This window comes from Panthera uncia (assembly GCF_023721935.1).
Source record: "Panthera uncia isolate 11264 chromosome E2 unlocalized genomic scaffold, Puncia_PCG_1.0 HiC_scaffold_20, whole genome shotgun sequence".
Classification (NCBI taxonomy): domain Eukaryota; kingdom Metazoa; phylum Chordata; class Mammalia; order Carnivora; family Felidae; genus Panthera; species Panthera uncia.
In genome coordinates this window covers 7,834,437-7,856,341 of record NW_026057589.1, presented here as the reverse complement: position 1 = coordinate 7,856,341, position 21,905 = coordinate 7,834,437, and the positions used below count along the sequence as shown (strand labels likewise).

At 50.5% G+C, this 21,905-nt stretch overlaps 4 protein-coding genes across 6 annotated transcripts in view; 3 read left to right on the top strand and 1 right to left on the bottom strand.

Moving 5' to 3' along the window:
• The window catches only part of DUS2 (dihydrouridine synthase 2), a 50,870-nt gene extending 49,794 nt beyond the window's left edge, over positions 1-1,076 (bottom strand). For 2 of the 3 annotated variants that reach the window (XM_049622767.1, XM_049622765.1), the window contains exon 1: positions 921-1,064. The gene's annotated coding sequence lies outside the window, so the exon portion shown is untranslated. Of the gene's footprint in view, positions 1-920 lie in introns of all 3 variants that reach the window. The other variant, XM_049622766.1, reaches the window with a different exon arrangement.
• Positions 1,070-2,931, top strand: DDX28 (DEAD-box helicase 28). Its single transcript, XM_049622764.1, has one exon. It carries the CDS (start codon positions 1,070-1,072, stop codon positions 2,687-2,689), a length of 1,620 nt encoding a protein of 539 aa, XP_049478721.1. The 3' UTR covers positions 2,690-2,931.
• A 2,486-nt stretch (positions 2,932-5,417) lies between these two features.
• DPEP2NB (DPEP2 neighbor) lies at positions 5,418-8,156 on the top strand. Its single transcript, XM_049622759.1, has 2 exons — positions 5,418-5,560; positions 6,697-8,156. Exons 1-2 carry the CDS (start codon positions 5,494-5,496, stop codon positions 6,993-6,995), a joined length of 366 nt encoding a protein of 121 aa, XP_049478716.1. The 5' UTR covers positions 5,418-5,493; the 3' UTR covers positions 6,996-8,156.
• Positions 8,157-16,512: 8,356 nt separating this feature from the next.
• Positions 16,513-21,538, top strand: LOC125916517 (dipeptidase 2-like). Its single transcript, XM_049622760.1, has 10 exons — positions 16,513-17,035; positions 17,371-17,497; positions 17,762-17,891; positions 17,976-18,117; positions 18,410-18,479; positions 18,597-18,773; positions 19,162-19,246; positions 19,853-19,928; positions 20,940-21,075; positions 21,169-21,538. The coding sequence occupies exons 1-10, from the start codon at positions 16,815-16,817 to the stop codon at positions 21,424-21,426; spliced, it is 1,422 nt and encodes a 473-aa protein (XP_049478717.1). The 5' UTR covers positions 16,513-16,814; the 3' UTR covers positions 21,427-21,538.
• Positions 21,539-21,905: the final 367 nt, after the last annotated feature.

Below are 21,905 nucleotides of genomic sequence, written 5' to 3'. Positions count from 1 at the left end.
TATATATATATATATATATATATATATATCGTATATATTATATATATCATATATACGATATATATATACGATATATGATATATATATCATATATATGATATATATAATTCAGCAATTAATAATGAAACCTTGCTATTAGCAACAACATGGATGAATGATCTAGAAAGTATAATGCTAAGTGAAAGAAGTCAGTCAGAGAAAGACAAAAAAGACACGGGGGTTTTGTAACCTAAACATCTGAATTCAAGTAAAATACTGTGTCTGACTAGGGCTATGTGAGGCAACCCACACATGTGAGGAAGGACCCTCCTCACCACTGTTCAAGCAATTTAGCTATCTGGCTGGGATGCTGGTAGAGGTGAGCAGACTGCAAGAATGTAAGGTTCAGAATGAAAAGTTGGGAGTGGTGGCAAGAGAATGGAGAGTGAAAAAGAAGGGGAAAGGTATAAAGAGAAGGGTCTGCTTGAAATAAAGCCTGAAGGTCTTACCTCCCACTTCACAAAGAGGCCATCAGCTTGCCCTCTCGGCTCTCAGCTCTCGGCCAAGAGGAATGGGAGTGCCTAGATCTAAGACATCTGGCTCTTGTCTTGTCCCCCAGGCCTGACCATTCATTCAGAGTCTCAACAAACATTTATTACCAGACCTTGCGCGTGGACCATATCTGGGAAGGCACCACCGCACCCTCCGAATTTACAGGAGGAGACCAGCACTGGACAAGTCATCAAAGGTGCGGTGAGAGCGAGAAAGGAGAATGGCAGGGATCGGACACCCGATCACCAGAAGCCCTCCGCCCTCTGGTCCAAGAGGCCAGGCCTCCATCGCCGCTTATCGCCAGACCCGGGAGCCTGCCTCCATCGCGCCCTTTTCCCCAAGGTTGGTCCGGGTCTGGATGTCACCAACCCCGGTTCAGACCTACAGACCTCACCACAGTTGAACTTTACAGATTCCCCCTCCTTCCTCACGGTTCGCCGACTCCGCAAGTCTTACTGAGCCACGCCAGACACCGTCCTCGAGGCTCTTGCGCGCCCGTGACGTCACTGCCGTGCGCCTCTCCTACATCAAAGAGACTATGGATCTCACACGGCCGCCGCGGTTGGTGTGGCTCGCATCTCGGTTACTTCTCGCTCCTCGACGAGGCCTGGTGGTCCGCCGTCCCGACGAACCCTTGCCCGTGGTGCGCATCCCGCGGGCTCTACAGCGGCGGCAAGAACAGCGGCAGAGCGGGCGGAGCCCCCAGCGGCTGGTGTTGGCGCGACCTGGCCCGCTGCTGATCTCAGCGCGGCGGCCAGAGTTGAACCAGCCGGCGCGCCTCACGCTGGGCCGGTGGGAGAGCGCGCCACTAGCTTCGCGTGGCTGGAAAAATCGGCGCTCCCGCCGGGACCACTTCTCCATCGAGCGTGCGCAACACGAGGCGCCGGCTCTTCGGAACCTCTCGTCCAAGAGCAGCTTCGCGGATCTGGGTCTGGAACCTCGCGTGCTGCGTGCTCTACAGGAGGCTGCTCCTGAAGTCGTTCGGCCTACGACCGTGCAGTCAAGCACCATCCCCTCCCTACTTCGCGGCTGCCACATCCTTTGCGCGGCGGAAACCGGCAGTGGCAAGACTCTCGGATACCTACTACCTCTGGTTCAACGGCTCTTGGGCCAACCAAACCTGGACTCCCATAGTCTGCCTGCTCCTCGAGGCCTGGTCCTTGTGCCTTCGCGAGAATTAGCCGAACAGGTGCGGGCCGTGGCGCAGCCCTTGGGCAGCTCCTTGGGCCTTCAGGTGCGGGAGCTAGGGGGAGGCCATGGCATGAGCAGGATCCGAATGCAACTGTCCAAACAACCTCCAGTAGATGTACTAGTGGCCACTCCAGGGGCTTTGTGGAAGGCCTTGAAGAGTCAACTAATCAGCCTGAAGCAGCTCTCCTATTTGGTATTGGATGAGGCAGACACGCTTTTGGATGAAAGCTTCCTGGAACTAATGGACTACATCTTGGAGAAGAGCTATATAGCAGAAGGCCCAGCTGACTTAAAAGACCCCTTCAATCCCAAAGCTCAGTTAGTGCTGGTGGGGGCCACATTTCCCGAAGGTGTAGGCCAGCTGCTGAGTAAAGTTGCCAGCCCAGACTCTCTGACCACCATTACCAGCTCCAAGCTCCACTGCATCATGCCTCATGTCAGACAGACATTTATGAGGCTGAAGGGAGCAGAGAAGGTGACTGAATTAGTGCAGATCCTCAAGCAACATGACAAAGCATATAGGACTGGCCCCTCCGGAACTGTTCTAGTGTTCTGTAATAGCTCAAGCACTGTGAACTGGCTGGGATATATTCTGGACGATCACAAAATTCAACACCTAAGGCTGCAGGGACAAATGCCAGCCTCAATGAGGGCCGGTATCTTCCAGTGCTTCCAGAAGGGCTCCCGAGACATTCTTCTCTGCACAGACATAGCCTCTCGGGGCCTGGACAGCTCCCACGTAGACTTAGTTGTCAATTATGATTTCCCCCTCACTCTGCAAGACTACATCCACAGAGCCGGGAGGGTGGGCCGTGTAGGGAGTGAGGTGCCTGGCACTGTCATCAGCTTTGTAACCCATCCCTGGGATGTAAGCCTGGTTCAGAAGATTGAGTTGGCAGCTCGCCGGAGGAGAAGCCTTCCAGGACTAGGGTCCTCAGTGAGAGAGCCTTTGCCCCAGCAAATCTGATGGCAGCCGGCTTAAATATGATGACATTAACAGGGATCCTTCCCTTTGTCCTGGGTGGGTGAGCACACTTATCGTAGGATGCCCTGGGCTGCCCAGTCACCCCCCCTGAAGCCCTGGTGAGCTGCTATCTGGCTTCCAAAGGTAAGATGTGGCCAGATGTAGAGAATGAGCTACTGAGGATGATTCCTTGTGGGCTTTGACATGACTCATGAAAAATAAAGTAGATTTTTGTCTTTGTATTATGTCATAGTTTCTAACAGTAAATGATGTGTTCATTGAATTGTGAGAAGATTCACACTCCAGGCTACCACACCTAGGACAGAGGCTCTTTCAGTTGCTGTTTGAATTAATAAACGTTTAGATTTTATTTCCTGCCCCCAAAACATCCATTAAGCCCCCAGAGAAGGGAAAGGGGATGTGACTAGCAGTAGAGAGATTTTCTTCACCAACAGTGCCCATGGCAAGCTTGGGCATTCTTGGTGAAATCTCTCTGGGAAGTACTGGCAGAAGAATAAAAAACAGGCTGACACAAAAGTATTGCTTGGTGTGCATTTCCAGGCTCTACCTTCTTTCTCATCTCTTCACGGCAGGGGAAGAGAAGAGAAACAAAACTGTTTACAAAATTGGCAAAATAAGCATATAGCTTCCTCTCACTATCTCCTAGGTTCCGGCTTCTGCAGCATTATATAAGCCTAAGTAATGAGGAGCAGCTGAGGTCAAATATAATACTGCACAAAACAACTTAAAAATACTTCTACACTGAAACAGATAAGGAGGCAAAGAACAGAAATGGACCCATGGCAATCTTTGCCAGAAGACAATGTTGTACTAAATGTATAGTCATAGCTCTCTTTTTCATGTGAGGAAACTTGAGGCTCAGAGGGATAAAACAACTTGCTCAAAATCATACACATAAGTATGATAGAATCTGGTCTGTCTGCACTGGGGGTTGAGTTATTTACCAACTTTTAATAGTGCCCACTTGGACTCTCAAAAGCAACCCAATTTGGACAATAATTTGGTCACTCTGTCCATGAATCAGTGTGGCAAAACTGCCCAGGAGGCTTGTCTAAAGTACAGATTCCAGGGGCCCCTGGCTGACTCAGTCACTAGAGCATGCGACTCTTGATCTCAGGGTTGTGAGTTCAGGCCTCACAATGGACGGAGAGATTACTTAAAAATAGTCTTTTTTTTTTTAAGTACAGATTCCTGAGCTCAGAACCATTTGTCTGTGCCATTCTGCTTTCCCCAGAGACCCAGCCAGGTCCTGATAAGGTATCAGTAACCACCAGGTCAGAGTGATGTTCCCAGACAATAATCTCTCTGGAGCCTTGGAGAATCTTAAGTGGTCTTATGCTGGCCCACCTGCCAGAATGAACCTCCTCCAGAGCTCTCCCCTTCACATTTTACCTCCTAGCACTCCCTAGGGGCAGACCTGATTTTGTGTGTCCTAACTTGCATCACACTAATTCAAGCAACTTAGGAATAGAAAATGATGTGGTTCTCAACCAGGGTTGCCCAACCTCTAAAATAGTGGTCTAATCATTCTCTACCTCCGGGACATATCTCCTTCCCAACTGCCCCAGGAGACAAGCATCCCATCTTTGCATGTTCGAGGTCAGCAACAGGGGGCCCCCTCACAAAGAAGGTTCTCTCTCATTGCTAGGAAGTCCTTGGCTGCACCGTATCAAAGTCGGGCCCAAATATGGTTCCTTCCTATAGGCCTGATCAGGCTAAGGGCAGAGTTATCTCTTTACTCCTCCTCTCAGGAGGATCCAGCCAACATAGTAACACCTCTTCACAGTTTGACCACGTTTTTCACCTGGACTTCTCCTAAGCCCATCCTAAGCTTCATCCTTTCATGGTGGTAGTAGCATTGTTAATACAGTATTTGCCTTTTGGGGGGAGAGATGAATGTAATGATTAGGTTGTCATTTTGTGTTATGTCATTTTGTCATGAATTTGTTTTGAATTTTATATTAAAATGGGCCCACTATTCCCACTTTGTGAAGCCATTCAGGACCCTCATTTTGCCTTGGAACACGTTTGATATCTCTCCCAGTGTCACTTTGAAATGTGATGAGCTTGCCCACACATTTCTTTCGGGTATAAATCCAGAGCCCAACATGAAGCCCTACCGTCCAGCAGAACACTTCTCCACTACCTGTGGAACCTTGGCTAGGCCCCTCAACCTCCTGGTTTTTTGAGCCCTCAGTTGTAAAAACGTGAGGGGTATGTGAATTTACATTTGGGGCACGACAAGTTCAGTAAGAGCTTGTCTTTGCTTTTATTATTCCCAGCTGGAATGTCTTCCTTCACCTCTCCATGGGTCCAAATCTAACTTGTCTTTCAGGCCCACTGCCAAGGAGCCTTCCACACAAATTTCTGCCTGTCTAGCTATTGAATACTTAGGGTCAGTACCATACAACCAGGCTGTGTCTTAGGTTAATCTTGTCTCTCAAGCCAATGGCAGAATGTGGGTTTCTCTTGCCCTCTTTTGGTCCCTGGGGCTGTGCCGGCCTATAGGTATGCTCCACGGGAAGTGGCTGGGTGAGGAGAAAGATGGGAGGGCCCAGGCAGGGTGTTCCTCTGCTTCCACTCTGCTCTCCTCCAATAAAACTCAGAGAGCCTAAAAGCTGCCCCTCAAGTCACAGATTCCTTATGTGACCTCACTGGGTAGTGATGACCTCACAGGCCTTTTCACAGTTACCATGACAGGGTAACTACACAAAAGTGGTGCTTTCAGGAAAGCTTCCCTACCAGTTCTCTACCAGATACCAGTCTGTTTGGATGCCTGAGAGAGAATGTCTGACCGGATCTTCTATATTCATTCTAATTTGTCCTCTGTCCCCTGGGAGGGCAGCACAGCAGGTAAGCGTAGGCCAGGCATCTGTACAAGAGTCACTGGTGTACACACAACTTCACATGGCTGCCACATGTTGCTTTGGGGCTTGCCCGCCACACCTCTGAGCTTCTCCAACTGTAAGTAATAGCCCTCAGGGACCCACAGTGTTCCTGCTCATTGCCGAAGACACGTAACATGTCATCCCTGGGCAACTATTCAGAAAGCTTCTAAACTTTATAAATGTAGCTTTTCCCTTTTGGGCTACAAGATGCTTCCATTCTGACCCTTTCCTGATCGGCCTCTTAGCAAAAGTCGAGCGAATTTTTGTTGGCAAGTAAGAAATGGAGCAGTTTGAGGAAGAACCGTTGAGGTCCGCTCATGAACCTCCCCTTCAAACCCAGGCACCTTCACCATGCTGTCGTGTAAACATCCACATGGGGCCCCTCAAACACACCCCAAACGGAGCTGCTGAGTACTGGGGTAAGGGTGGTGGTGTCATGTGCACGGGCAGAACAAAAGAGCCAAGGAGAGTGATGAAGTGATACCAAGACTGGAGGGTTGATGAAATGGTGTCCCAGGAGGTTGGGTTGATGTGAGCCTAGACTTGCTACCCAGAATCTGGCTTTGAACCTCCTGATCATTCTGCCTTAATATTTGGCCATTTTCTAATCTAGATAAAAATATTAGAGGGCTAGAGGACAGTGTGGTTGAAACAGGCAGTATGAATGGGGCCCAAGAGGAGTTGCCCAAGAGGAGATGGGAGGGTTTCTTAATCCATTTATTTTAGGTTATTTTTTCCAACACTTGAAAGGTATTTCCATTAAATCTTCAGAAGTTACAGACCTTAGGAATTTCCCCCCTATGGAAGGGAGAGATGGAGGGGATCCTGGTTGCAACTGTTTTCAGGCTCTACTGTTTCCTCTGAGAATGGGGAACAGATTTCCAGGTCTCCTGCTGCTGCCATGAGCTCCAGAGAATCACCTTTGCAGCCATGTTCCTTCTCTAGGGGACCCATTGGGGTGACTGGCCAAGGCTGTGTTTTGAATACCAAGCAGATTAAAGGGCTTCAGCCAGAAACTGGGAGAGACATGAGAGGGGAGGTCCTGGCAGGACACTGTATACAGCAGAAATGACTGATTAGATCTGATTTTCTTTCCAACAGCAGGGGCTCCCTCTTCTCCTACACCTGGTCACTACCATGTCCTCTACCGAGGGTGTGGAGAAACCCAGGTGGGCTGGCATGGGGAGACGTACTGCCTGGTTGGTGGCTACCGGACCTATGGGGATGCTCCTGTGGCCACCCCAGCAAAGATGGAAGCAGAGAAACCAATTCCCAGCCAGGCTCCCAAAAGACGTCGAGCTATGGCAGAGTCAAACAAAGATGTAGGTTGCTCCAGCCCCAAAATTCGGCGATTGAAGCACAGTGGCAGGAGGCTGACCCCAAAGAAGCTTGCTGACTGAGCCACTTTACAGGAATGGCAAACATTTAACTGCCTAAGACAGCTAATGCCTCTTCCTGAAGTGACCCCCCACTGCCCACCACTGGAGATTAGAACCTGAGCCATTCTGTCTGAGCCTTCCTCAGCCAGGAGCCTCCTTCCATACTAACTGGCCATGGGCAAGGAGCCATAGAAGCTGAGATTTGAAATGAAAGCCTGCTCTGAACATCCCAGAGCCAAAACTGGCCTGGAAGAAACCCTGATGTTTCTCCACTCAATCCTGTAGAGTCCCTTCTCAGGAAGAAGAAAGCAAAGTTTGCACTCTTTGAACCAAGGAGGATGCAGGAGCAGAGGGAGCGTTCAGAGTGACCTTAGCAGGGACTCAGTCCATCAGATGGACTCTTGCCCTGAGTCATTCATTGCCAGCAGTCACCAATTAAACCAAGAGGAGCTGGACTTTTTTAAACTGAAAAAAGCAATATGGGTCTACCGAGGGAGCCTCTTGTCTGGAGTGGCAGGAGGCAGAAAAAGGAAATCCAGGAAGACCCGCTCCCCAGAGCAGGAAGAAAATGGAGAGTTGGGTGGCGCCACCACTGAGGCTCACGTGCTCCTTCATTCCCAGTCCTTCTTAGCCCCAGTGGGATTTCTTACTGTTCAATAAAATGGTTTTCTCTAACATATTTGACTTGAAATCCAGCTTGTCCAAGGCCAGGCCCCAAATCTTCCTTTTCCCTTGAAGTACATTTCCACATGGGGTATCTGGTGCTCTAACACCTTCTGCCTCCAAAAAAGACCCGTGAGTGCAGCTTCTAACTGTATGGCTACCATAATGACACCCGTGCAAATTGGGGTAGGACACAGGCAGGTTCTTTAGGAGCCCAAGGGTGGCTGGGTGGTTCAATTGGTTAAACGTCTGATTCTTCATTTCGGCTGAGGTCATCATCTCACAGTTCGTAAGATTGAGCCCTGTGTCAGGCTGCACGCTGACATCAGGGAGCCTGCTTGGGATTCTCTGTCTCCCTCTCTCTCTCAGCCCCTCCCTGGCTCATGCTCTCTCTCTCTCTGTCTGTCTCTCGCTCTTGCTTTCACTCTTGCTCTCACTCTTGCTCTCTGTTGCTCACTCTCTCTCTCTCTCAAAGTAAATAAATAAACTTTAAAAAATGGTGAGCTTAATGAGAACTTACCCCTGTTTTGTGTGCGTGTGTGTGTGTGTGTGTGTGTGTAAGGAGATGGGAGGCAGGACTGAGAAGATGTTCTGTGTGTCAATCCACTTTCCAATTTACTCAACAAATATTTATTGAGCACCTGCTAGTTGCTTGGAGTATATCAGTGAATAAGATGATTGAAATCCCTCTCTTCAAAATACCCACAAACTAAAGAGACAAGTAAATTTATATAGTTTCAAGTAATTATACCTGCTATAAAGAAAAGTAAAATAGGATAAGAGTATAGTGTGATGACGGGGTGCTAGGTTCCACAAGGTAAGCAGGGAAGGCTTCTTTGAGGAGGTGACATCTCAGTGAAGATGTGAGGGAATCCTGTGAAGAGCTGGAAGGAAACTATTTTTGGAGGAGGAAATGGCAAGTGCAAAGACCCTGAGGTAGGAATGAGGCTGGCCTGTTCTAGGACCAATAGAAAGGTCAGTGTGGGCAGAGAAGAAAGAGAAGAAAGAGATGGTTGGAAAAGTAGACATGGGCCAGACCATAGCAGGCCTTGTCAGCCATGTTGAGGAATGTGGATCTGAAGTGTGAGGGGAAATCCTAGGTGGGAGTTGAGCAGAGTGGTGAAATGATCAGATATAGATGCTAAGAAGATCATTCCAACTACTGTGTGCCATGGCAGCGAGGTGCTGGCTGTTACCAATAAATGTCTCTCTCAGCAGTTACGGGGACAACTGGTCCTGGGGAGTGGGGGTAAGAGAAGATCCTCAGAGAAGAAAGAGCACAGGGTGTGTGTGGGCCTCTGTGCTAGGCCCACCCGCCTCAGCATCCCACATCAAAAGGGGGCACTGTCAGCAGCATGTAGCCCTCAGGCCCAGATGAAGCCACTCACCCTGTGGATGGCACACACACCCTCAAGGGCCACAACAGCGAGAGTCTTGCTCCTTCCTAGACACCCTCAAGGCCAGGAAAGGTCCCGATAACTTAAGGAGTTTCCCTAACCTGGGTTAGAGGAAGGAGGCAGCACAGGCCCTGCCTGGGGCATTCCCACTTTGAGTCTCAACTAACCCACAAAAGACAGCTAATGCCTCTTCCTGCAGCAGTTCCCACTCCCCACCACTGGAGATTAGAACCTTACATTGCTGATACTTGGTGTGACTGAGGAAGATTTGCGATCCTAGAGGAGTCAGGTAGGTTGGCAGTTCCCAAACATGAGGCAAACAGATTCACCTGCGGCTCCTAGGGAAACCAGAGATCCCCAGCACCTGTATCAGTCCTACTGAATACATTTTTAGGGTGGGATCTGGACATCTGCAGTTTTACATTTTTCTCATAATCATGATTTCATAGCAAATACAAGTGACCGAGGAACCTGTAAAAGAACACCATGGAATACAATCAGCAAATTCCAAGACAGAAAACTCTAAATGACAAAGGACATGATTTTTTTCAACAAATAAATTGCAAGGAAGAAAGAAGAGGAACAACAACAAATGCAATGCAGTTGGCTTTATCTACATTATAATTAAAACAATTATTTAAAAATTAGGCAACCAGGGAAATTTGAACAGAATAGATAATTTATGATATTGAGGAAGTATTGTTGACTCTCTTAGGTGCCATAACGTTATGGTAGTTGTCTTTTATTTTTTATTCTTTTTTAATTTTTTTTTCTTTTTCTTTTTTTTTTTTTTTTAATTTTTTTTTTTCAACGTTTTTTATTTTTATTTTTGGGACAGAGAGAGACAGAGCATGAACGGGGGAGGGGCAGAGAGAGAGGGAGACACAGAATCGGAAACAGGCTCCAGGCTCCGAGCCATCAGCCCAGAGCCTGACGCGGGGCTCGAACTCACGGACCGCGAGATCGTGACCTGGCTGAAGTCGGACGCTTAACCGACTGCGCCACCCAGGCGCCCCTAATTTTTTTTTCTTTACGTTTATTTATGTAGTTGTCTTTTAAAAGAAGCTGTTATCTTTTAGAGATGCAAACTTAAATATGGAAGGACTAAATGTTTGATTTGCCTTAAAACTATTCTGTAGAAGGGGATGAGTAAGGTATAAATGAAACAAAATGGGACATCCATGCTTGTTAAAGCTGGATGATTGGTACATAAGTGTTCAATACACTCTTCTACTTTGTTTGAAATTACCCTAATAAACAAATTAAATTGAAAGTAACCCTAAGTTTAAAAAGGTGCAGCATCAGGTACAGCCAGATGTTCAGCCAGATTTGGAATCAGTGAGGACTCGGGTGGTCAGCGTCATAGGGTAAACTAGCTGGCGGGAGCCACGGCAGCCAGGCAGAGGAAGGCAGAGTTCCTGCATAAAAACAGGAGGCACGGAGGGCTCTGAGGCAGGGTGTGCCGTGTAGCATGTTGTTGCAGATCTGACAGGCCTCAGAGACAAGCACGCTAGGTTGAGCAAAGAGATAGCATGTCTGAGCTTGAGGCTAAACGACAAATCACATACGCCAGACGGTAGATGTTTGTTTGATCAGAGCTGGTTCCCGACACCTGGTGTCCACGCAGCCCACCCTTCTGGATGCTTATGTCAGCCGATGTGGTAGACAACTGAAGACTCGTCCAGACCCCTCACTGCGTATCCCAGTAAGGGACCAGCTCCAGGGGCTGATCAGTAGTGAATATCTAGACAAACAGATGATGTAAGGGGCTTAAAGCCCCTCCTGGTGAGAGAGGCAGCAGCTGGAAGTCAAGAAGTCCGTGGAACCCCTATCTGACTTGGCCAGAAGGGCATGATGTGGTCATCTGCCTGTCCAGCTGCTGGTCTCCCTAACTTTCCTCCCCTTCCCCCAGGGTCAAGGAGGGTTATGTCCTAGGGCTAGTAGGCTACTCTCTCTACCACTGCTGGCTTCCCCAGATGGCTTCCTTATGTCCTGTAAGGCCACACTGAAGACAGAGCCAGTCTAGTCCAACTTTGGCGAGCCTGGCAGTGGTGAACAGGAGATGAGTGCCATGTGCAGAAACAAACAGGACAGACCTTATGAAATGGCTGGCAGTCATTCTCCAAAGTTCTCTTTCTTCAGGGCCTGGAGCACCCACAGAGGAAGAGCCCAAAGAGATAAAAACTCTGAGTAACTCTGGCCTGGGGTCCCAGAGAGCCCTGGAAATCAAAAGGCTAAGTACATTCCTCCACCACAAACTCAGTCCCATTGTCCTCACGAGGTGACCCAAATTCATGAATCCCCCTGCCCAGTGTTCTGGATTTGGATTCAGGGAGGTCTTCCGACAGAGGTATACAGAGGTTAAGAAAGGGCATCTATTAGCTGGGGCAACTGCTTTATGCCTGGAGTGGTCACAGATGAAGAACAGATTTAGAGAGATCAAAGCTTGAAAATCTAGGAATAAGGGAATTTTGGTTTCAGGTCTCAGCTCCACCTGCCAGCTTTATCCAGCTGAACCTCAGTTTTCTCACCTAGAAAATGAGGCTGGTAAAAACCTACCTTGTGGGCCATTGTTAAGATTTAATGGACTGAAACACATCAAACTGGTAGCACAGTTCTGGACACACAGTAACTTTGACTGCTCTGACACGTTGTTACTGTTGTCACATGCTCTTACTCCCTGAAGGAAGGAAAGGCAGAAGTCTCCTGAGCTCTTCCACAAATGTTGGTTGAACATTTGTTGTGTGCAGGTGTGGTACTAGGGGCCAGAATATGGTGGTCATGGCCTCACTGAGTTCACATCCCAGCTTCGTCCAGGCCAGCCGCTGCAGACTTCTGTGAGGAGGAGGCAGATGAAGGCGAAGCGGGTGGGGGGGGGGGGGGGGGGCAGGGGAGAGAGAGAGAAGTTCCAGCAAACCTGAACCAGAGCAATCTCAGAGGCTCATCCATGTTCCTGTTTTTATTTTTGTTTTTAATGTTTATTTATTTTGAGACACACACACACACACACACACACACACACACACACACAGTATGGGGTTAGGAGCAGAGAGAGAGGAGAGAGAGAATTCCAAGCAGGCTCTGCACTGTCAGCATAGAGCCCAATGTGGGGCTCGATCCCACAAACCATTAGATCATGACCGGAGCCGAAACCAAGAGTCGGACGCTTAACTGACTGAACCACACAGGTGCCCCCATGTTCCTGTTTCTAAAGAGGGTAGAGGTGGGGCATCTGTGTGGCTCAGTCAGTTAAGCAGCCGACTTCAGCTCAGGTCATGACTTCATGACTCATGAGTTCAAGCCCTGCATTGGGCTCTGTGCTGACAGCTCAGAGCCTGGAGTCTGCCTCTGCCTCCCTCTTCCCCGCTTGCATGCATGTTCTCTCTCTCCCCCGCCCCTCAAAAAATAAACAAACATTAAAAAAAAATTTAAAGAGGGTAGAGGTACCTGGATGGTTCAGTCCGTTGAGTGTCTGACTCTTGATTTTTGCTCAGGTTGTGATCCCAGAGTCGTGGGATCGAGCCCTTTGTCAGGCTCCACACTGAGCATGGAACATGCTTGGGATTCTCTTTCTTTCCCTCTACTCCTCTCCCCCACTCATACTCTCTCTCTCTCTCTCTCTCTCTCTCTCTCTCTCTCTTAAAAATAAAAGAAAGGAAGGAAGGAAGGAAGGAAGAGGGTAAGTCACCAAAGAGGGTTTGGATTAGAGTTCTCCATGATATGCCCCCCTCTCTAGGTAACTGCATATCACAGTCCAGAAGGTGCCATCTGAATCCCAGGGATGCCCTGTAGGATCTTCCTCAGTAGATCTCCTGTACCTCATGCCTCTCTAGCCTCCCCCCAGCTGATGCACTACCTCAAGAACATGGGACAGCATGCAGGACAAGAGTCCCAAGCCCTGTGGACTTTACACTTAAAACACCAGAATATCTGGTCCCAGGAAGCAGCCCAGTCAGACACTTAAAGCCTGTCAGACACCATTGTGACTTTGCTCTGGGGACCTTGTGTACTGGATCTTCCATACTGCCTGAAGTCAGGCAGAGCCTGGCTGCAAGACACCCGAGATGGGCAGAAAGGCTGGCAAGGACATGGAAGACAAAGCTGGGGATTTGGGAGAAGGCCAGGTGGAAGCAGGAAACACAGATGCATTAGGGCTTACTGCACTTCTAGCAGAGTAGATGGTGGCTGCCTTTTGAAGAAGGAAAATGTGCTAGCTGTTGGTCACTTCTGGAAAGGTAGCCTCAGCTTTGTGATTAGAGGATGTGTGTCCATGGTGGCCAAGCTGTCTTTTGGCCAGGGAGACTGCTGTTTCTTGAGAATTTGGCTATGTCAGTCATCATGCCAATGGAACCAGAGCAACACCCAGAAAGAAGCAGGGGCAGCATAAGTCTCTAGGAGCAAGGAGCCCTGAATGAGGATGAACATCACCTGGGCAATGCTGGATACTGAGGAAGCTCCCCCACCCCATTCCCCTGCACTATGAGCATGTGAAGTGGTCTGTGTGATTACCAGTCATTCGCCATTTTTCTTCCTCGCATATTCTTGTAATACACTGGAGATCAGAGGGGGTGGGTCAGCTCTGCCACCGTACTAAGCTTGGTCCCAGCAGAAGCCTGTTTCTACCACTGCCTCCTCTGCAGATCTTGATTTAGGTAAACACTGCACAGGTGAAGAATTAAAAGAGAAGGTGCTTACTCACATACCCCTACCTGGTGTCAAAATTTCCTGTGCTGGCCCTGCTTCAACAGCCCCACCAGGTGGAGGCTAAGGGGATAGCACGTAACAAGGCCCTGTGGTAGTAGGCAGCAAGGGAAGCAGGGGGGAAAGAGCATTTGTGCCATTTGCTGAGACTGGAGAGGCCAGTGGGACACTCGCCAGGAATTGAAAGCCAAATAATGGAATGTGGTAGCCAGACCTACATTGGTATGGTAATGGCTTTCTTCCTAAAAGCAAAAATCCTCTTCAGATTTCTTTTGACTGGCAAAAACAAGTACTAAAGTAGATCTTTTGTAAAAGCAAAGTGGCATAAGGCAAACTTCCGGAAAGCAGGGATACCATCAGTTTACACCATTCTGATTTATGAAAGGTTTCATGGGAAAGTTCTGATTGCAGCCAGTGGGGAAACCTATATCCTAAGAGCAATGGGAAGCCATGGCAGAACTTTAGGCAAGAGGACGACAAGTTTTTTTTTCAAAGAGAGATATGTCTGACTGCACACTGGGGAAAGGACTGGAGGTGGGGACACCAGGAGAGGATGAGAGATAAAGGTTACCGGTACTGGGGAAGAGGTAGTGGGAATGAAGAAGAGACACAACTGGTAGATGTTTGGAGGTTGAACCAGAAGGACATGGAGATGCTGTCAAGGAGAGAAGTGGGCAGAGGGTGGAAAGCATCACAGATGACATTCAGGTCAGCTCTGGAGCCAGGCCCTGGGCTTCCCTGCCTCCCCTGTTTCTTCTTCTGTCCATAGCCAGCATGCTCTTTCCCCAAATTGTCCAGGTCTGTCCACAGACAGTGTGTACTTATTTCGCTAGTGTGTACTTATTTCCTCCTCCACAGGACAGAGCAGAGAGACGGTCTTGGGCAAGGTCAAAAAGAGAACAGGCCACCCAGATGGCTGAAATCTGCTTGCTACTTGAGTAAGAGTATGCACATGTCCCTGAGTGTATAAGGGTCTGGGTATGTCTGTGTTTCTGTGCCTGACTTTATACGGTCATTTCAAGGCCATGACTAGCAGTGCCAGCCTGTTTAAAGACTGAAGTTAAACATTATGAAAAAATTGTGCCGCATAACTAATCTTCTACAGAGATGATACCCACTTTCTATGGTTCAACACAGACTGTCTCTACTGGGCTAGAGTTTCTTCCAAGTCTTGGGGTGTAAGACATCTGGCCCCTGGAGAAAAGCTTTAAAAAAAAAAACTCGAAAAACTAAATTCTCCCTTCTCATTTCTCTGTCAGCAGCTATTTATTTGAATAGACTTTTTACCTCTTCCCCATTGTTTATACTCCCCACTTCCTGGGGGCGGGGGTGGGGGGGGTGGGGGGGGAGGGGAGATGCTAACAAGAGTGGAACAGATAAGTTGTTCATCCCCCAAACCAACGTTTTTGCCCTGGAGATCAGAGGACCCAAGAGTTTTTCCTCCCTTTCTCCACTCTGCTGGCTGCGTGGGTGGACGTGGGGCTGCTGACCAGCATCAGGGGGAAAGAGAGGAGAGAGACCAGTCTGAGTTTGGGTTCCCCAGCCACCCAGGGCACAGACACACCCTAGGGGACTCACATTCCGGTAGTGGGGCTGCCTAAAGACCCCTGCAGCTGCAGTAGTCAGAGAGTAGACCCACCTTCAACACAGTGCCACTCCCTGGACACTGGACACCATCACATGCCCAAACACTCAAACATACCCAGGCTGGGACCTGTCCCCTCCTAGGTAGCTCTGGAAAAGTTTTGCTCATTTCCTTTCTAGGATGGTTTCTAAGGTCTCTAGTCCTCAGACTTAGGTCACTACCTCTGCGCTGGTCACTCCTGCCACCTGGAAAAGGTTCCAAAGGTGAAGCAGCTCCAGGGGGTGCCAAGGTTCACAGCAGAACCTTGGGAGGCTGGGGATGAAGGAATTTGGTCAGAAACTCTGAAGCCTCTCAGTGGCAGAGCTTCCAGAAGATGCCATCCCCATTTGTGAGGTGTGTGAAGGGAGGTGGTTCCTGGAGAAGGCAGCTAGGGTGAAGGCCTGAGGCTAAAATGGAGGTGGGGCCTTCAGAGGAACCCAAATGCCAGGCCTTTCCTTAGGACCCATACCTCTGACTTCAATGAAGATGGGGCTTCCACACTGAGGTAGGAGGGACCCTAGCCAACAGCTCAGCCAGCAGCTCTGGGAGGAATGTTGCTGGGATGGGGGATAGGGTGCTATGCTGACCTAAAAATGACTTAATTTCCTTCCACTCATAAAGCTTACTGAGTTCCTGCTCTGTTCAGTAAACTGTCCCTGACCCCCCAGATGGTTGCTCAGTTCACGTCCCAAAAGTCCCTCCATTCAGACCGTAGGGAGCACTAGCATTTCCTGAGGAGGGAGGTCTTTCCTGAGACACACGGGGGGAAGACAGGGGTAGGGGCACCCCTGACAGTTCCCAGTTCTGGCTGGAGTCCCCAGGGGACAGACATGCAGGCAAGGGAGTAAAGTAGGGGAGAGAGAGGTCAGGGGCAGAGGGCCTCTTCCTGAATGCAAAGTCCACAAGGTTAACCCCTCATTTCCAGAGACTTCCTCCTCCCACCCCCACCCCCACCCCCACATGGCTCAGCACCAGGAAACCGAGAGCCCAGAGACACTTGCGTGCAGCCCTCAGGGTGGCCGGTGCAGGATGCAGGCAGGTGGGGACATAATGTTGATGACAGAGGCCTCAGAGCCCAGGGCTACACTCTGAAAGGAGTAACCTTGCCTCTCTTGGAGAACAAGGTTAGAGGCAGAGCAACCTGGGTCAGCCCCTCAGAGCGCTGGGAGTGGGGTGAGGGGTAAGAACAGAAAGCCCGCCCCTCTGGTGAAGCCCTGTAGGCTGGGGCAGGGGGGCGGAGGGAGGGGAGGGCGTGCCTTCGCCTGGCGGCCAAGCTGCTCCGCGTCGCGGCTTTCCGCGGCTGGGTCCGAGGTCCTGTGACTCGGTTCTCCCCTTGCAAGACCGCACCGCCGCGTGACCCGAGTCGACGGTCGGGACTCCATCGTCGCCCTCTGCCCCTGTCGCCCCCTCAGGCTCTCGAGACCGGCCCCTGCCCACCTGTCCGGCTCGTGCAACATGCGGCCCCTGGGCCTCGATGGTACCTCCCCGCCCTGCCGGCGACCTCTGCTGCGTCTGCTGCTCCTGCTGTCGCTGCTGCCGCCTCTGCCGCCGCCCTTAACGCGCGCCCAGACCGCTCAGGGAACCCCCAGCGCCCCGACTACGCCGGCCACCTCCAGCACCCCAAGTCTGCGGAAGCGCGCGCGGGCTCTGATGCGAGACTTCCCTCTCGTGGACGGGTGCGTAAGTGCGATGTGGGGGCAGGTGGAGACTGAGCCGACCCCATGGCAGGGCTAGAGGTCCTCATGCAGGGCTCCTAAGGAAGCCCCTTCACATCACCCCTGGATTCACTCTCCCATCATCCGTGGGTGCCTTTTCCCTTCCTCTGTCACTCCCTCCCTGGTGGGAACTCCCCAGCCTAGGCCTCGAGGGGTCCTACTATAGTCTGTGACAGTGTGGTGTGGGGGACATCCTCCCCCCCCCCCCATTGCTGGCCCCATGTCCTGCCTAATCCCAAGGTCTAAGGAGCCCACCCATTTCCCCCTGACTTGACCTTGCCTTGCTCTCCCTCCAGCCACAATGACATGCCCCTTGTCCTGAGGCAGTTTTATGGCAACAGGATACAGGATGTTAATCTGCGCAATTTCAGCCATGGCCAGACCAGCCTGGACAGGCTTAGAGACGGTCTCGTGGGTGCCCAGGTATCACAGGGACACACAGCATGGCTGAGAGGGAGTGTTGGGGCCCCAGAAACCATGAGTTAGTCACATGGAAACTCAGTTATCATAGGGCCCCCCAAAATTCTACAACATGGATGCTGGGGGCTACAGGGGTTGCAGTGAACCAGTTTGGTGGGCATCCAAGTACCACCAAACAAGCAATGCATCACATGTGACCCCATTTGCTGTGTGGGCTGTGGAGGCTATGAGAAGTCCAGGGAGCTCCAACCCCTGGCCTTCCCCCAGTTCTGGTCAGCCTACGTCCCATGCGAGACCCAGGAAAGGGATGCTGTGCGCCTCACCCTGGAGCAGATTGACCTCATTCGCCGCATGTGTGCCTCCTATTCTGAGTTGGAGCTTGTGACCTCAGTTAAAGGTAGGTAGACTGGTGGGGGGTGTTAGGGACTTGATTGAGATACCCCAGCCTCTGAAAGTGATCATCTGACCTACCTGCCCCCAGCTCTGAACAATACACGGAAGTTGGCTTGCCTCATTGGTGTGGAGGGTGGCCACTCGCTGGACAGTAGCCTTTCCGTCTTGCGTACGTTCTATGTGCTGGGTGTGCGCTACCTGACACTCACTCACACCTGCAACACACCCTGGTGAGCACAGTGCAGATGGTATGCACCCACTGATGCAGTGATCTGCCCAAGATCACACTGGGGCTCAGACCAAGCTTTACCCCTGGGATCTGGCACTGACCCTGGAGTGGGGGGGGGGGGGGAGCAGGGGTTTGCAAAGCAAAACTGGATCCCAGTAGGGACTCCCTCCTGCCAGGCCCAGCCCAACTTGGGTCCCTACTCTTGCTCCAGGGGTTGCAGGTATAGAGAGTTCAGTAGGCTCTTGTGGCCAAGTCATGGCCACCATTCAGACTGTCTCCTGGCCATCCTGCAGGGCAGAGAGCTCATCTAAGGGCATCCATCCCTTCTATAGCAGTGTCAGCGGGCTGACCAGCTTTGGTGAGGTGAGGACCCTGATTCCATACCCCGCCCCGCATGAATGTGCATGCCCCACCAGTTTCTACAGATAAATGCACGCACATGTGCACCCCTGACGCCCTTTCCCTAACTTGTCTCTGCAGAAAGTGGTGGTTGAAATGAACCGCTTGGGCATGATGGTAGATTTGTCCCACGTCTCTGACACTGTGGCACGGCGAGCCTTGGAAGTGTCACGGGCACCTGTGATCTTCTCCCACTCAGCTGCCCGGGGTGTGTGCAAGAATGCCAGGAACATTCCTGATGACATCCTGCAGCTTCTGGTGAGAGACTACCCTGACTCTCAAACCTAAAACAAAAGGTTTAAACCAGGAGTCCTTGAACCTGAACCCCTGTTCCCTCAACTTCCTCAAACCCTAGGCTGAACATCTTCTGCCCTCACAAACCCACAGTCCACAGCCCGTGGATTCTTGAACCCAGGTGTGGGGGGTTCTAAGTGGTAAATACTCCTCTACTCTATAAGCCCCCCATGGTCAAGACATTTCCACACCAACCAGAGCTGAGACTCCTCCATTCACATAATCCTAGAGTGTAGAAAGGTGAAGTCTCCTCTGACTTCAAAACCAGAGCTGAACACATTCCTCACAGGAGCCTAGAGGCAGGTGGTTGCTCTGGGGGCCAAGCTGATTGTCCATTTGTCCACCCCTGCAGAAGAAGAATGGTGGTATCGTGATGGTGTCTTTGTCAGCGGGGGTGCTGCAGTGCAACCTGTTAGCCAATGTGTCCACTGTGGCAGGTAAGCCCTACCTGGGCTCTCTGAATAGCTCTGATTTGGGCCCGAAGCCTTGGGGGGAGGGCCTCAGAACAGCCCCAGTGGTCTGACTCATTGTTGGCAGTAGACACAGTGCCCAAAAATTCAATGATGGACAGTATAAAGCATCTTGGTGCCATGTGGAACTGAAGATACAGAATTGATACTACAATACTGATGGGTAGAAAGGAGGCAGTCAGACATAGAGCCCAGGTGCTAACCATCTGTGCTTCTCTAGGGGCTCATAAAGCTCCCTGCCCCTGCCTCTGGCCAAGGGATTGGGCAGCCCCTTAAGTCTCTTTGGTCTTTATCAGTTATATTCTTTATCCATCTCTCATCCTCCACACCCATGGAAAGGAGACTGGAGGCAAGGTGAATCCTGAATGAGAAATGGCCAACTGGGGTCCACTCCAAATCTAAATTCCAGTCTAGAGCCAACTGGAATCTACCTCAAGTTGGCACACTGGGTGCCAAGCCATGAAGGAATTGGCCTCCATAGCCTACAGGCTTCAAGAAGGGGAATCAGTAGAGACCAGTCCCCACCTCACCCCCGTCCTAGAAGCCCCACACTGCTGACCCTTCATCCCCCAGATCACTTTGACTACATCAAGGCAGTCATTGGATCCAAGTTCATTGGGATTGGTGGAGATTATGATGGGGCTAAAGGGTAAGTGCTTCTCTGGGGCTTCTCTGGGGCTAGCTGTGCCACAGTAGGGCCTTGATAGTCACCACGCCCACCACACTGTGATCCTCATGGACTTTAGGCCCACCTGGCATCTTCCCACACACAGAATGTGTTTCTGTTTGTCTGCGACCCATTGGTCCCACCCCTAGGTCATGATCTGCCCACCTTTAGTGCCCCACCCTTAGTTCCAGCAGACCCACTGCCTTTTTTTTTAAGTTTTATTTATTTAAGTAATATCTATACCCAATATGAGGTTCAAACTCATGACCCCAAGATCAAAAGTCACATGCTCTTCCTACTGAGCCAGCCAAGTGCCGCTGACCCACTGCTTCTGAGCAGACTCTTAGCAAGGTCTGGTGTGGACTGACCAACTCCTCTGCCTACAGCTGGGTCTTAAAAAGCTTTCCTTCTAGGGGCGCCTGGGTGGCTCAGACAGTTAAGCGTTCTACTCTTGATTTCAGCTCAAGTCACAATCTCACTCTTTGTGGGTTTGAGCCCTGCATCGGGCTCTGTGCTGATGGTGCGGGGACTGCTTGGGATTCTCTCTCTCTCTCTCTCTCTCTCTCTCTCTCTCTCTCTCTTTCTCTCTCTCTCTCTTTCTCTCTCTCTCTCTCTTTCTCTCTCTCTCTCTCTCTTTCTGTCCCTCTCTCTCTGTCCATGCTCTCTCTCTTTCTCTCAAAATATATAAATAAACTGAAAAATAAATAAAAGCTTTTCTTCTTTTCATAAATGGAGGAAAACCTTGCATTCCGTGAAAGGCATAGATCCAAAAAGTATAATTTGATGAGTTTTTATGAATATTCAAAGAGGTTGGGAGTTTCCTTCTGCAGGATGAAGAACAGGGGTGAATCACTTACTCTCTCCAAGTATCCATTTCCCGTGTCAGACAAGGGCTGGGGTTCAGTAGTCCCTGGACACATAAGGCTATGGTTTTGAGTCATGAACAAGGAACAGGGCTGAGGTTCCACAGCTGACTGGCTCACGACCATATAGGTTCCCTCAGGGGCTGGAGGACGTGTCCACATACCCAGTTCTGATAGAAGAGTTGCTGAGTCGTGGCTGGAGTGAGGAAGAGCTCCAGGGTGTCCTTCGTGGAAACCTGCTGCGGGTCTTTGGACAGGTGGAACAGGTATGCTGGGCTGGACAAAAGAGTAGCGCAGGGGCCTGAGCAAGTGTGTTGGGGCTTCTGTGTGAGCTGCTGACCACTGACTGCCACCTCCAGGTACGGGAGACAAGCAAGGGGCAAAGCCCCTTGGAGGATGAATTCCCGGATGAGCAGCTGGGCAGTTCTTGCCGCTCTGTTCTCTCACGTCTGCCTCAGACACGGTGTCTGGCTCGAGACCAGAAACTAACTGAGACTTCGGCACATTGGGCACCTAAGTGTTCACCTAAACAGTTATTGTCAAAATCTTCCCCCAACGTGGCCCCAAGCCTCACAGTTATTGCTGCCTTTTCAGTCCTCATTCTGTGGCTCTGGTGACTCAGTTAATCCTACCAGATGTTACTATGGCAGTTGCAGATACCCCACATTGCCCTCCCCCACCCCACCCCATCATGCAGACAGGCACATTTTGTGAAAATAAATGTTTTACACATGGAAACAGGCATGAGTGTCCTTCTCTGTGGCGGGGTCTGGTGGTGCCAGCTCCCAATTCTGGTAGTTGGTGGAGGAACCTGCAGTTCAGCCACCATTTACTCTAGTAACACCTGAGTCTCACTAGCATGGCCTGAGAAGGCCCAGATGGTTGGGCTCAGCACTAGAAGAAGACAATGAGTAGCTCTGGCTGTGGGAGAGTGGACCTCCTCTGGGATGCCTCTCAATAGCTCACCTCAGTCCACATCCTGACCCACTGACCACCACCTGGGGATCTTGAAGGGAACTATGGTTCATATTCCCAAGAAAGGAACCTGCCTGGATCACAAATGATCTTTGTTCCTGTTTGGATAGAGCCCAGAATG

Coding starts and splice junctions, on each gene's coding strand:
- DDX28 (XM_049622764.1), top strand. CDS start 1,070: ATGGATCTCACACGGCCGCCGCGGTTGGTGTGGCTCGCATCTCGGTTA.
- DPEP2NB (XM_049622759.1), top strand. CDS start 5,494: ATGTCTGACCGGATCTTCTATATTCATTCTAATTTGTCCTCTGTCCCC. Junction 5,561..6,696: donor CTGGGAGGGCAGCACAGCAG/GTAAGCGTAGGC, acceptor TCTTTCCAACAG/CAGGGGCTCCCTCTTCTCCT.
- LOC125916517 (XM_049622760.1), top strand. CDS start 16,815: ATGCGGCCCCTGGGCCTCGATGGTACCTCCCCGCCCTGCCGGCGACCT. Junction 17,892..17,975: donor GCTTGTGACCTCAGTTAAAG/GTAGGTAGACTG, acceptor ACCTGCCCCCAG/CTCTGAACAATACACGGAAG. Junction 18,118..18,409: donor CACACCTGCAACACACCCTG/GTGAGCACAGTG, acceptor GCCATCCTGCAG/GGCAGAGAGCTCATCTAAGG.